Source organism: Protomyctophum parallelum (genome assembly GCF_964188405.1).
Source record: "Protomyctophum parallelum genome assembly, chromosome: 13".
NCBI classification, from domain to species: domain Eukaryota; kingdom Metazoa; phylum Chordata; class Actinopteri; order Myctophiformes; family Myctophidae; genus Protomyctophum; species Protomyctophum parallelum.
This window is the reverse complement of record NC_139708.1, coordinates 22,478,043-22,493,405: the sequence shown is the minus strand read 5'-3', so window position 1 is coordinate 22,493,405 and position 15,363 is coordinate 22,478,043. Positions and strand designations below refer to the sequence as shown.

Sequence of the window (15,363 nt, the reverse complement as noted above, 5' to 3'; positions counted from 1 at the left end):
CATGACGTAACATTAGTTAGTTAATCATGATTCATGGCATTCATGATTTCATTTATAGATCAGATTTATTCGCCCAAATCTATGCCCACGATGAGTGCTCAAAGGCGGGTAGGTTTAGTCAGCAGACTCGGTCTCTCTGGAGGTAATTTTTCTCAATTCTCTCCCTGGTGCTTTATGGATCATTTTTGGACTCCCCCATTTTGCCCAAATTTTCTATACCCAGGATGAATGCTCATAGGGTTAGTGAGCAGACTCGGTCTCTCTGGAGATAATTTTTCTCAATTCTATGCCCACGATGAGTGCTCAAAGGTGGTTATGGGTCTGACCGGAGCTCTCCCTGGTGTTTTATGGATCATTTTTGGACTCACCCATTTTGCCAATCTGGATGAGTGCTCATAGGCGGGTAGGGGTCTCTCCAGAGGTCTCCCTTGTAGTTTATGGGTATAAACTCCAGAGAGACCGAGTCTGCTCACTAACCCTACCCGTCTATGAGCACTCATCCTGGGTATAGATCTGGGCGGAATTTTTTTGATCTAAATCATCTACTAATCGTGGTTAACTAATGACGATTCATGATGAATCATCATCATGAATCATGATGAATTGTGATGAAATAATGATTAACTAATGCTTAACTACTATTAGTTAAGCATTAGTTAAGCATTTTTCATGAACCTTATCTGCAAGTGTTACCGAACATTTAAAGACGTACAAGACCTCTATGGAAAAAAGGAAATCATCATAGGCTATATACAGTTACTATATACAGTTAAAGAAAGTAAAAAGGGGAGAACTTACTACTTAGACGATTCATTCTATAAAATACATTAGTAGGCCTTACGGTACAACAAATATACACTATGGAAAAAAGGAAATCATCATATATACAGATAAAGAAAGTAAAAACTTCAATAAAAATACATTACCAAGGGCACAAATATTTTTCTGTTGCTATTTCAGTTTCACACTGAATTAAAAAAAAAGGAAAAACGGGACGTATCTGACCTTTCCTTCTTTAAAAAGCGTTGTCCACAACGACAACCACAACAGCTGGACATTAGTGCTTGGTGGTCACTGGTCACTGGTCAGTCAGTATCAGTATGCAATGCAAACTAATAGGCGAGTGCGCTCCGGTGCTGTATTTCCGAACGCGCCCCTCTCATCAAGTACGTTGAGAACAACAAGGCGGCCGACAACGACTGGTTCTGACTCTGACTCGAGTCCAACAAGTAGGGAACGCCGCACGCGCTGGTTCGGAAAGTGCTGGTACATCCACAAGTCCCACGACCTTTATCTCCGGTATGAGTTCGCCGTGGAGTTTGAGATACCGGTCGGTCACCTACCCCTCGACTGCCCCCGAAGTCGCCATCCCAGGCCAGAACTAGACGGGAAAACGTCCAAAATGTACCGAGGGGCAAGATCTGTCTGACGGACCACTTCAAACCGCCCTGGGCCCGGAACGTGCCCAAATTCGGATTGGCCCACCCGCCAGTGGCCCTTAGACTAGGTCCCTGGCTAGCGGTCGAAGTCCCGGACCTGATCGCGAAAGGACTCGTGGCACAAGATCAATGAGTGAATCAAATTTAAATTGAACCCATGGCTCCCCTAAACTAAAACTCATGACAACATGGTCATGAAAACGACGACAAAAATAAATATATGAAAGGATATAAATACATGACATGAGTAAGATTTTAACAATAAATAAATAAGTAGCAATATTTATTTATCTACTGTTGATTTTTGGCATCCATAATGTTGCATTACCGCCATCTACTGGGTTGTAAACAGTTTCACAGCACATTATTTTAGTGTCCATGCTAACCTAATCAGGTTAGCAGTGTCCACCAGTGATCCCATTCACAAAATGGTCTACTCTGCCTAAATTGTCTTGAGTTGTGCAAATCTTTCATCTGTATTATCTATTCTAGAGATGTGGAGACAGGCTGGAATGGCTTAGGGTCGACGACAGTACAGCATCTTGCAATGGGTCTGGTCCACAAGATTCGATACACCACCAAGATACCCATGTACCTGTCTAAATACTTCCTCAATGTTAACGAAGTCCACACCCACAACACCAGAGGGAGTGCAAACCATGTACAACCCAGATTCGGCACAAACAAGGGACTAAATTATTTTCACTCCTATGCCACCAAAATGTGGAACGCCCTACCAACAGTCATTAAGACATGCAAATCCCTTAACTCCTTCAAAACCGCTCTCAAAGGGCACCTACGGACGGCTGCAATTCGAAACTGGCCCCCGTAAAACCAGAATCCCCCACCCCACCCCTTTTCCCCCTCACTGAATATGTTTCTTTTCCCTTTTTACCTGATGAATTGAACAAGGTGGACCCTTTTGTAAACAAGTGTAATGCTTTATTGGGTCGTACACTCACAGTTAACAGCCTTTGTATTGAGTTTTGCTTGAAATACTGTACTGTAATTCTGCAAACTGTCCCCCACACACCGCTCGGTGTGTGGGGGACCTGTTTGATCACACAGGGGAAATTCAATGTTCAGCTGCTGCCCAAGTGGTCAGACTATATAGCACAGGGGTCTGGGGGAATAATTAGGGGTCAAGTGTCTTGACTTGCTCTTGCTCAGAGACCTCAACACATTTCTGGGACTGGGAATTGAACCTGTGACTTTATGTAGCTTTTAGCATAGGTTCAATAAGGAAGATCTTAACCAACGCATCCATTCGGCCTTTCAGCACTATCGTGGCTCATCATTATCTGTTCTCAAATCCTAGCAATTTGCAGCAGCCAATCGGGTGATTCGACTCCGCCTTTAAATATCTCTGCCTCTGACACCTCTCCATTCTCCTTTCAGTCTGCAACAAGCAACCCACCTCCATCCCCAACTCCACCTTTCCATCTAGTGTTGAGAAGGAAGGAGGGTCATCTGCTCAGCTGCCACCACCAGCGTCTAGACTCCAATGCTCCAATGGGGGGTTCTCCCTATTAAAAGCTAATATTATTCAATAAATGCAATTGGAGTCTAATCCCCAAAATAATGCTCTGCCATAATTTTGCCTTTGCCATTTTGCTAAACTGCTGCCAAAATCTTTCCAATAAACATTTGCTTATTCCATATTGGTGTGTTCTCTCCTTTATTGAACTGTTTCCCAGGCAGCCTTTCTGAGTCTACAATTCAGCTGTGGCTGCCCCATCTGAATCCTTTCTGATGTCTTCTGTGTTCAACAGTGCAAGTTATATCCATGGCAATGCATGTCAAATATGATCTTTTCTTGTCCATGGTATGCAGATATTCTGGTCAGCTCAGCTCCATTCCTTTTTTCCTCAAATTCCCTTTGCACTGCCCACATTTCCCTCCATTGTCTTTTCTGCTTGGATTATTTACTCTTTCACTTCCTTCTACAAAGATGAAGTACTTCATGTAGTGTCAGCTAAGTAAGAAATTCCAAGAAACAGCTGTTTCGCGAAGAGAAGAGGTTAAATTCATAGATACTGTATGTGGTCAGGTGTACCGAAATGGCCTCATCTATGTCCAGGGAAGGTAACTTTATATTGTTAGACAAAAAACTCATGAAATTGAATATATTTGGAGAACTATTCACTTAGCAAAAAGAATGCCTGTGTTGGTACGTACAGTACAGTAACCTACTGCAACAGGAGAGGATGTGGGTGACCCCACATGATATCCAATATCCCAGAATCTTTAATGTGTTAATGTCTGTATGTTTTGTTCTTGTCAAGGGGAGGCTGGTAGAGGGTGGGTGATGTACTGTATGTTTGAGAATGTGTCTGCAAAGGGAACAATAAACAAAAAAAAAACCCTTTCACTTCCTTCATTCTTTAGTGAATAGGAACCTGCAGTAATCCCCCCCACAGCTGCAGACACTGCTTTACTTTTCTTTTCTTTCCCACATCCTCTGCAGCAACATGTCCTTACTCTTGACAACAGAACCATCTGAGAGATGTCACCTCATACAGTATGGCATTGGTCATTGGCCTGTAACACATATAGAATATTGTTCTTCGAATGTCAAGCACACCAACTACTGTCTTAATGCCCTTCTCTGAATCTTGTCTATTCTGCTTCACACTCCTGTAAAGTCCTGAAATTACTCTGCTCTACTCTGTAAAGTCCTCAGTGATTTAACAGAGTGGTCCATTTAATACATTTGTACACTCGTCACTCGGAGTACAGATGGATAAATGAACACGATTTTACTGCGAAGCAAGTCACACAAGTTCCTTTAAAAGTGCAAATGTTCAGGGCTTTCTCTCTCTGACTCTTTTGATTTACATTCAATAATAAATTAGGCTATTATAGTAGCTGTGTCACATTAGTATTAACCCACAAGAAGAAAACGTGACTATTTTGTTGTCTGCTAAATACAAACACTCTTTTCATCAGAATTCTTTAATTAACCAAAAATACAAGCAATTAATTATAATTATTTTGTGATGGATAAATAGCCTAAGTAGTGTGTTTAAATTCATTTACACTATTATTGGCAATGTAAAAACATTAAACCACATACAAGTATCGTGCCCTTGGAGTGTTTAAAATTAAACACAATAATTTTTTAACCTAAAGGATGGTTTCAAGTAGAAAATGTAGCATCCATAGTGCAATTTGTCTCAAGCCCTGAGAGTGCAAGCTTAATGCAATTTAAGTATCCCAACATACATTCAAAATGTCCCCTAATTACCTAAACTACATTGTATATGGAAATGAAGTACAGTAGAGAAAAACTGTGTGTTTTCACACAAGTAGAGCTCGTTTCTTGTTGAAGAAGAATTGCTGCCAGTTGTCCCAGCTGAGTTCTGTGTTCTGTGAGCAGGTCCCATCCTCACTGCAGGTATGGCTAGCAGGACAGCAATGCTTCATGTCGTTGCAACACACCGCCTGGTGGACAGTCAGCAATAAAGCAAGAGGGAGAGGACAGTTGTTATGGAACTGAATATTCAAATAAGGCTTCTTCAGCCGAACGCAATATTTAAATGACATACTGATATGGTGTCTTTCTCCTACTGTTGATACTACTCCAGTTTGATAACTATCTTGGTAGTATGCAAGACAATTGTGGGTTTACTGTAGGCTAGTCTTGCATAGCCATACCATCAGAGAACTATGGCTGATCCCCCCCCTGCATCACAGCGTGTGGCCTTCATATGGGATGTTATCAGGATTGGTTTTCTGCTAGTTTTCTTCAGCATCCACACCCATTTCTCCACACATATCAGTAGGCGGAGAAGTCTGATTGTCTGGCTATGCGAGACCAACTGTAGGCCACAGCCTCAAGTAGCAATTAGACATGCAACCCTGAATAAAACTTCTCACTATCCTTTTGTAGGCGTTTTGTTTTTCCAGTCTATATCATGTGCTTTAATGTTATTGTACTGTACAGTGTCATACATTCAGAGACGGACAACAGCCCCATGTAGTGGTGGATGTCCTGCAGCATGTCTCTCCGTCTTTGCAGGAGGACTGACCCTCACATTGGACAACCCTCCCCAAGTCATACAACTTGGGTTGGGGTATGGGCTGTGACAGTAATGCCAGCCCATAAACTCGTGTTAGCGGCACTCTCTGTAGCTGTAGCATGGTGACTTTGAGACAGGATGCTGAGCCCAGGTTGCAGCTGTAGCCTTGTGGACAGCAGTGCTCCATATCTGGACAGCACACAGCCTGAAGGAAGACAAGGTACAAAGGATGTTATTGGTAAAGAAAATAATAGACCATTTATGCACTGCTGCATGTGTCCTGTGTTTTACATTTTGTTACTTTTGCTAGGGTTAATCCATATCGATATTGCAGGTCATGTAGTAAGCTGATTAAAAAAACTCTTATATAATATTTCTCTTTTACTTTCACCTCTGTCTTTCTCTCTCTATTGCGCGTACCCACACGCACACCCACCTACCTCATGCAGAGGGCAGCAGCCCCACTGTCCTGTGGAGAGCTGGCAACAAGTGGAGTGTTCAGGGCATGCGTTCTGGACATCACACTCAACAGCGTTGGGAGCAGCGTTTAGGCTGTTGGTAGCTGGGAGCTTGTTGTACCATGGAATCACCACTTCCCCTTTGTAACACGTGGCTTTCTTCGGATCACAAGAGTAGCCTTTGGGGCAGCAGTGGGTTCCACCTTTACAGCATACCGCCTGTAGGGTGAGTGAAAGAAGACGTATTAAAATTTACTTCAGTCTTATGTCTTAATTAGTGCTTTTATGAATGAGTGGTATGTTGCTTATTTATTTATCATATTCCCAGAGTGAGGTTTCTCACTCATTGTACACATACAATATAGAGGCATTGGCATTCTTATACAGAACTTAAAAGTTTCTTAACAGTGTGCAAAACGGCAAAGGGACCAGTGTGGGAATATGGTAAATAATAATAATAAATAATAAATAAGATGTACATAGTTATTAGTTATGGAGAGTAGCTCACCTCTGGCAGTGGGCAGCATCCCCACTTCTGAGTTGAAGCCATGAAACAACAGGTGGTGTATTTTGGGCAGCTGGTGTGTTGGTCACATGGAATACCGTCTTCTGCCCCTTCTTCTTCTTCTTCTTCTTCTAGCTCTTGGGTTGTGGCTGCCACAGTACTGGGGGCCATCGTTGTATACGCTGGTACCTTCTTCACAGCGGGCACAGACCCTGAAAGACCGTCACACATCTGTTCGGCCATGTCACAGGTGTAGCCTTGGGGGCAGCAGTTTATTTGATCCTCACAGTACACAGCCTGTATGATGAGGAAAATTGGAGAGAGAGATCATGGCCACTACTGGAGGGTTTGGGCATAAAGTAAAATAATTATTTAGGTTATTGGACAGCAAGTTTACGGATTCAGGGACATTCATAGCAATCATAAGATTCTGTGTATTTTATTTGTGTGTGTAAGGGCGGTGGTAATGACCTTTTTGCACTTAAGGTTGGCTTAAGAAGTGGCCTTTCTTCTTTCCTCTAGCAGCACTATTAGGCCAAAAGGCTTTTTTCTTAATATGGCATTTTATTCAACTTTAAGCTTTTGCTGTTACAACAGACAGAAGTAGAACACAATTGTCTGGTAGCGTGAGATCTTGGTAATCTTCTTTCAACATTTTTATTTATTTCACAATACAGCTACATTATGTTTTGCTTAATGTTTATTTTATTTTATAAAACCTTGCATTTTCGCATACTTAAATTATTCAGGCCTATACATGTAGGCCATCTCTTTACCTCAGGCATATTACAACAGTCCCATCCTCCTGATGTATTCTTAAAGCAGGTTGTCCCGTCTGGACAAGAGGTGGTGGAGTCACATGAAATATTAAACGCCTTTCCATCGTCTCTGTGGGTTGTTGGTGCATTCTCTGTGCCCTGGGAGGTTCCCTGACTACTGGGGGCCACCGTTGTATAAGCTGGTACCTTCTTCACAGCGGGCACAGACCCTGAGAGACCCAGACATGTCTGGGTGGTCAGATCACAGGTGTAGCCACGGGGGCAGCAGTGCATGTGGTCCTCACAGCACACGGCCTGTATGAGCAAAATGAGAGGGACAAAGATTATGGCCACTATACTGGTTTGGGCTCAAAGTAAGATAATTGTTGAAGTTATCGAAAAGACTTCATTTAAGGATATAATTAGTTCCTCGTGCAAGTCCTCATAAAACTCCATGTATTTTCTTTGTTGAGGGGTTGATCATTTCACCTGCCACCCTGAAGAATGAACCATGCTGAATGTGGTGACCCCTTTTTATTATGCCACTTTATTTGATGTACCTTTAAAGATTTTGCTGTTATTTACAACAGGCCAAAACAGTCTGGTGTAGTCACGTTAGACCTTTTTCAATAATATTGACTTAAAAAAAGTATCTTCCTTAAATACTTCTAGATAATGTACTTGTATTCTCTTCACCTCCTGTAGATTACAACAGGCCCATCCTCCTTCTGTATTCTTACAGCAGGTGGTCTTGTCTGGACAAGCGGTGTTGGAATCACAGGATACATTACACGCCGTTTCAGCATCTCCGAGTATTGTTAGTACATGCTCTGTGCCCTGGGTGCTTTCCTGACCACAGTCTTCGCAGGTAACAGTAGTTTCTGGAATATATAGGAGGTGTTTACAGCAGTGGATCGCAAACATGTTCATGACAAGGACCCCCATTCTTAATACTTTTTTGGGGGGGTGATTGAGTGGTTATACATACTTTATGTATTCATAATTGCTATGTATTCCATGTTTATAACGCATTATAAAAATTCAAGTAAGTATTTACAAGTAAGTAAATAAGTACTTATAAATAGTGATAACCTTTATCATAACACATTATAAAGCTTATTATACTGACTTATTATTAATGTCAAGTATTATAATACCTAAAAAGCTTTGTTTGAAATAGACACTTGTGCTTTCTAGGGTATGATTTGGGTCCGTAAAGATGAATAAAAAATTAATATGAACCTCTTAATACTGTCCAATACTTAGATAGGGAGGGGGGTGAAATTATGACAGTTGATGCACTGCCATCAAAATATGACTCCCCAGTCAAAATGTGTTATGATAAAGTTCATGAACTTTTTATAATAATTTAACATTTAACATCTATAATAATTTATTATAAATGTTTGAGAAAATATTGTCTTATATTTTTTATAATGCGTTATAAACATGGAATACATAGCAAGTTATGAAGTATTATAATACTTGATATTACAAGTGTTATGATTAAGGTTATAAATTATTATGATTATTTATGAGCGCTTATAAATATAATTATACATGTTATGAGAAGATTATAATGTCTTATACGTGTGTTCATAATGTGTTATAAACATGGGATGCATAGCAAGTGTTACCCAGTTGGTTATATACTAAACATGAAAAAAGAATTTGCCTGCTAATTGGGCATCTGGTTTCCTCTATATTTTGGAAAATACAGATCATAGGTGTAAACCATAGGCGGAGCTTGAACTTGATGCCTGGGGGTGCGACTGCTTGGCCAACGACACCCGACACCCGATTTTCTCGACCTTTATTTTATTATTTTAGCGTTTTTACAATGCCCTAACCCCTAAAAATGAGTTATTTAGGTAGTACAGCAGCTCACACACATACACACATGCACTACAGCGAGTCATCATATCATGATAAGAGAGATGATTAAAAACTACAGTCAGAAGCCAGAAGTTAAGTTTAAAAAAAAGAAAAAAAAAAGAAAATGTTTTTTTTTTTTTTTTTTGCCAGGGGGTGCCCCCTCAAGCTCCGCCCATGGTGTAAACACGACTGCACACTTACAATGTATGTTTAAAACACTCATTTTCTCCCAGATCTTTCTAACTTTCTTGCAGTACCAGGAGGCATGTTTAAGGGAGTCCCTTTGTGTGCAACACTTTAAACATCTGTCAGAGGATGTGGGATCAAACTTATTAATCTTATCTCTAGTGTAGTACATTCTTGTCATTGCTTTATACTGGATTAGTCTTAGATTTTCGTTTGTGGTCATTTTATTATTCTTAATGCTTTCAAGAGTATATATATATTTTTTTCTCTTTTTAGAAAATAGCAGATGTGCTAAGCTCACAGCAGCAGCAGAACGAAGTGACACACCGTTAGGTTGTATAATGAATAGCTAAAATATGTATAAAGTGGTTAGAATGAGAATGATTGTGATGCTGTATTAATAAATGTTGCCTGGCTACTGGGGCCCCAAAGAACCACAGTGGTTTACAGAATTGAATCATATACAGCACTGACATATTTATAGAGGGCAATATTCCATTCCAACGGTTTCCCATTTATTTAGGAAAACAGGAATAGCTTGATATCAATGAGAACCTTCCACAGTGCACCTGCACAAGGACTGAAGCATTTACCTGCTTGCTCAGTGACAGGTGATGTGGTCACTTCATTCCTTCTCATAACTTGTGCTGTTACTTGTGCACCTTCTGAAAGTGAACATAGACCCAGAGAGAGCAGCATGAACACACAGTACCCATCTAGACAGTGAACAGGGTGAGCAGGAAGTAGGAAGTGGTGTAAAGGGACTGCTGTATTTTCTTCAGCATTTCCAATACATCTCAGAGGCAGATATTATACTTTTTACTCCACTACAATTATTTGTCAGCTTTAGTTACTAGTTAACTACTTATTGCAGATAGCGGATCTATATGGCCTGGGCCGGCCGAGCGGTCCAGGCACCAAGCCTGACAGCGTGTTGTGGGTTCGAGTCCCGATCACGACGCCCTTTGCCCCCCCCCCCTCCCATCTCTCCCCCACTTTCCTGTCTAACTACTTTAAAATCTATCAAAAAAAGGCAAAAAGCCCCAAAGAATTATTTAGAAAGAAAATAGCTGAACTACAAGCTCAGAATGCATTGCATTGCGATGCATCGTGAGCTTGTGGATCTGCTATCTTTATACAATTTGAACTTGTGAAATGGTACAACATATACTTAAAGTGCAATACTGCACACTGTACTGGTACTTTAAGTATATTTTGATGCCAATAATTTTGTACTCAAGTACATTTTTAATACTGGAATTGTACTTCTAACAGAGCATTTCTGTATTCTCTACATTGCAGTATTGATACTTTTACTTAAGTGAAACATGTGAGTACTTCTTCCTTCAATGGAAATAGGTTTGGATTTATATATAAAAAAAATGAACTCTGACCTTTCTGGTTCTCCCAGTCTGCTCTCCTTCTGGCAGGAAGTTTGGCCCACATGGGCATAGTTTTATTGGTGGATAAGGACATGCATTTCAACTGCTGAACATCACAGGTGCTACCTTCAGGACAGCAGTGTGTCTTATCCTCACAGCACACAGCCTGTTAATAACAATTTACTTTATTTATAGAGTACCTTTCATGACATGTGCTAGACCATTTAGAGCTTTATTATGTTTTTATATAAGTAAAATTATTTTAAAATCAATCCTAAAAACAACTGGGAGCCAGTGTAAAGAGGCTAAAACTGGAGCGATATGTTCTCTCATCTTAGTTTTAGTTAAAACTCTCGCTGTCGCATTCTGAACAAGTTGTAGCATGTCAGTTGTTTTCTTTAGCAGGCCAGAATAAAGTGCATTGCCGTAATCGAGTCGAGAGAAAACAAAAGCTTGGATCAACGCTTTTGCATCATCTAATGATAGGCTCTAATGTGCGCGATGTTTCTAATAAAGAAACATTAAGTAGTACAGGTATGCGGTCAGGCGCACGCTTGGCTCAGGGAGGAGGACGCCCCTGCCATGCAGAGTCCACTGCACTTTGGATTACAACATCATTTCCTGTGTTTCATGAAACCAAACAGTAGATCACTATGGTTGTGCAGGTAGACCACATGACATGGCCTAAAAAATATGTTATTTAAATAAATTTAAACTTGATTGACTTCAAAAGGAGCCTGTCAGTGTCTCAAACCCACAATGCAATAGGCCTACTTTCTTCTCAAGAGGGTATAGGCCTAGTATTACAAAGTAATTATACAAAACCCTACCAATTCCATTTCTCCCCTCTATAATATTTTTGGTGAGTCGATCTTGTTGACCTGGTCATTTTGAAAGTAGCTCTCAAGTCAAAAAAGTGAGGGCAGCCCTGTTATAGACCATTGGTGGGCAACTTTTACAAGCACAACACAAGATCTGCTTAACCCTTTGGGATCTTAAAGACATGGCTGCCCACAAAGACCATAGAATGTGATCTACACGCTACACAGTACTGTAAACTATTTTTTAACTCTGAAAGCGTAAACTTTGAGAGTTAACTGAACACTCAGGATATTACTGGGTAGATCTTCTTTTGCTGTGGGTGAAGAAAATACCCTTAGTTAGATCTATACCTTTGGAATGGGACAACAACCCCAGCTACCATCTGGGGCCTCACAGCAGGTGGTTTCTTCAGGACACTCGGATTGCCTGTCACTGCACATCACTGTGCTGACTAGCTCTGCAAAGATGGAAGAGGAACGGGGTGTTTGAAAACTGTAATGGCAAATATACACGATGACAATAAGACGGAGAAAACATCAACCTTTTTTGATGCAGGAGCGGCTGTCTGCGCTACACTGGTGGCCCTCGGGACAGCAGTGTTTCCCGTCAGAGCATGAGACTCCCTGCGAGTGTTCAGGAAATGCACTGAAGTTAATGGAATGGTTCATTCACTAAATCTAGGTCTAACACTAAGTGTGTGTGCATGTGTGTGTGACTGTGTTCGGCCCAGGCTGGATTACCTGGGCCAGGGGACAACAGCCAAATCGTGTCAAAGTCCTCAGACAGGAGAACTCAGGCGGACAGCGAGACAAATCAGGACAGATGTTGTCATCATCCTCCCCCAAGTACGGCCTGATCATTCTAAAAGACTGCAGGGATGGCATCGTTTTATTAGACAAGTAGAGAGTAGATGTACAGATATACATATATTACACATTTTAACACTGGCGACACAATTTAGGTCAAGTCAGTAAGCAACAATACTGAAAGAGAAGAAACTCTCGCACACTGTCAAATGCAAATATTTTTCTTTAAATGGGAAACAACGTTCCGGTCTCTTACTTAGACCTTCATTAGGTTATCTTTGAAAGATAACCTGATGAAAGTTGGGCCCTCGTTTGGTTTTCTACTACACACCCGTCACCTTTGCAGGTGTGAAATTGAGACTTGCTTTTTATAGTAAGCAAAGGTTCACACAATTAAAGTGTTTCACACTTGTGTGAAGTGAGGGGTGCCCACTGTGGCTGCCACATGACGCCATGAAGGGCATGCTGAAAAGCTGCTTAAGAATAACATTACAAGTCCATAGACTTGGCTATAGTGAGGCCCTGCTTAAGACACATAAAAGTCCATAGACATGGCTGCCACATGACGTCACGAGTGAAAGCCAGACATTGGAGGGATCACAACATCTTTGGTAAGTGTGTTGCTCAAGTACAACATGAGCACACAAACTTCTCTGTGCATAACTGTAGTCCCAGTTTTCAGAAGATGGCATACCGATTTTATCTTCCAATTAATTTCCTAATAGCTTCATTTAATTGGGTCGGCAGCAGATTTGCACCGGAAACACGTGAAGGCGCTGTGTGTTTCCGGTGCAAACCGGCTGCCGAGATAATCAAACAAAGCTATGGAAAACTTCACTGGAACAAGAGGTAAACGATCTTCTGAAGCTTCTCAGCAAAGAGCTGATTGCTACCCCGCCAATGACGTGACGGGCTACTACTGGGGATATGATGTTTATTTGGGGTAATATCTCTTACTTTCGAAAGTCTGGGTGGTCCTGCAGAAACTCTCTCAGACCACGGGAATGACATGGTTGCATTCATACAGCCGGACTCCGTCACATTGCAGAGTGTGCCTTCCGGACAGCAATGTATATTATCCTCACAGCACTCAGCCTATAGAGGGAACAATGGGAAGGAATATTTGACTACCAAAGTGATTTTAAAGCTCCTATCATACTATCGTTGAAGGTTATAGTACTGGCAGTCTCATAAAACAGTTAAATACAATCGAAGATGATTAGCATACGTGTGCAAACTTTGGTCTATCTACTTTAGAGTAGGAGTTATCTGAGAGACAGCACCTTCTGTGTACATTTCAGCAACCATATCTTTCAGCTACTGTATGTCATTTTGTGTCAGTGGTTGAGTGGTAAATGGTAAAATGGTAAATGGTGCATTTATATAGCGCCTTTATCCAAGGCGCTTTACATAGATTGTACATTACATACATTCTCACACACACACACACACACACACACACACACACACACACACACACACACACACACACACACACACACACACACACACACACACACACACACACACACACACACACACACACACACACACACACACACACACACACACACACACACACACCGATTGTGGCTCTGTACTTGGCCCACTCCAGCCGATCGATAAGCTCACAACAACTCGTGAGCTTATAGATCTGCCACTTTTGGCGAATGTTCGCTTAAGACATGGTGGTGGTTAAAGGTGACTCAAAGAATCATCAATCATCATTTGTGGTTCCTCAAAGAACTTTTTCTGTGTTACCTGCTGAAATGGGCAGCAGTCATAGCCATTTTCCGGGGCACTGCAGCATGTGTGGTCGTCCTCACAATGACCACCGTTTGGACAGTCATGTGCACAAACCAGGGCCAGCAGGGCCCAACCCAATACAACCCACTTCTGCATCTGCACGGAGACAAAGGGGAAGAAAGAACCAGAGAGAGTGAGAAGTCATGGTACAATAGGTGCCGTTCATTCTTTCAACCTCACCTGGGTCTCCCAGGGGTGAAAAGGAGGGGTGCTTTTCACTCACTACTCCAAATCTCTTCACCACAAATATCTACAGGCTCACAACGCCTGCAAACTGCAAAGCAATGTGTTATGAGTGAGGGGGGTAGATCTGATATTTTTAGCAAAATGTCTATTTGGACCAGAAATGGGATGCTATAGGGGTAATGTGGTTGAAGATGAAATATTTCCTAAAATATAAATTTGTTTAATGATGACTGTTGTAATCTCTAAACTGGACCCTCGTCTGGTTTGACAGACAGGTGTGTGCAGGCTGGGTGGTGTGTGATAATCCGTTGAAGTAGCAGCAAGGCTGACCTTACTAGCGCTGAGATGTGTCTCGACGTCTTGTAGCCTATCTATAAAGTATGCTACAGTACAGGCAGTACACAATATATATCAAGTACACTGTATCTCAAGTTCAAGTACACAGACTAGATGTACTGTACACAGCTTATAACAACGACCATGGGATATATTTAATTTCGGTTTGTTATTATTATTTTCCTCAAAATATTACTTTAAAAGCAAATATCAAAATAAACTTCCTGCTATTTCCCCATTTTGAATCCCTTGTTTAATGTTATTTAGCTAAAGCCAAATAAAACACTATGCAGAACATAAGTTAGTTACTTACTACTAGTGAATATGCATAAACTACTATTACTAGTGGAAGCATTCATTTCTAAAATCTCTCTCACTCAAGTTACTCATGACATGAGGATATTGTTCGATTAAAGCAGAATAAGATACAAACACCTTGAATAGTTCCACCCTGATCCTCGACTACAATGGATGAAAAACCTTTGCATCTCCATAAGGAGAATATAGCATACTAAATTAACAATTAATAATAAATTGCTCTTACCTCTCCCATGGACGTCCAGGCTGCTGCTCACTGGTCAGTGGTCAGTCATGTGTTTGGGAAGTTTCTTTTATATTACGAAGAGCATACACACGCCCCGGATAAAAACGAAACGACATCCCATCATGCATCATGTATGAGTTTTCCCATTGGTGTTCAACTTCAACCTGCAAACAAAACGTTTGAATTAATTCACAGATTAAAAGCATCTTCATGCTGCGATGATCCGTTAAATTGTACC

The 15,363-nt window shown here is 41.2% G+C and overlaps 1 protein-coding gene across 2 annotated transcripts; it reads right to left on the bottom strand.

Annotated features, from left to right (window-relative positions):
* Positions 1-4,501: 4,501 nt before the first annotated feature.
* grna (granulin a) lies at positions 4,502-15,247 on the bottom strand. 2 transcript variants are annotated; one of them, XM_083780634.1, is made up of 15 exons: positions 15,126-15,247; positions 14,063-14,155; positions 14,015-14,032; positions 13,211-13,348; positions 12,188-12,316; positions 11,989-12,070; positions 11,798-11,904; positions 10,638-10,791; positions 9,837-9,908; positions 7,879-8,063; positions 7,201-7,497; positions 6,428-6,721; positions 5,902-6,138; positions 5,394-5,666; positions 4,502-4,883 (listed from the first exon to the last, which is right to left on the bottom strand). In XM_083780634.1, exons 1-15 carry the CDS (start codon positions 15,132-15,134, stop codon positions 4,740-4,742), a joined length of 2,232 nt encoding a protein of 743 aa, XP_083636760.1. In that variant the 5' UTR covers positions 15,135-15,247; the 3' UTR covers positions 4,502-4,739. The 2 variants fall into 2 exon arrangements, with proteins under 2 accessions (XP_083636760.1, XP_083636759.1); XM_083780633.1 differs by having other exon boundaries at positions 14,015-14,155; positions 15,126-15,246.
* Between the last annotated feature and the right edge of the window lie 116 nt (positions 15,248-15,363).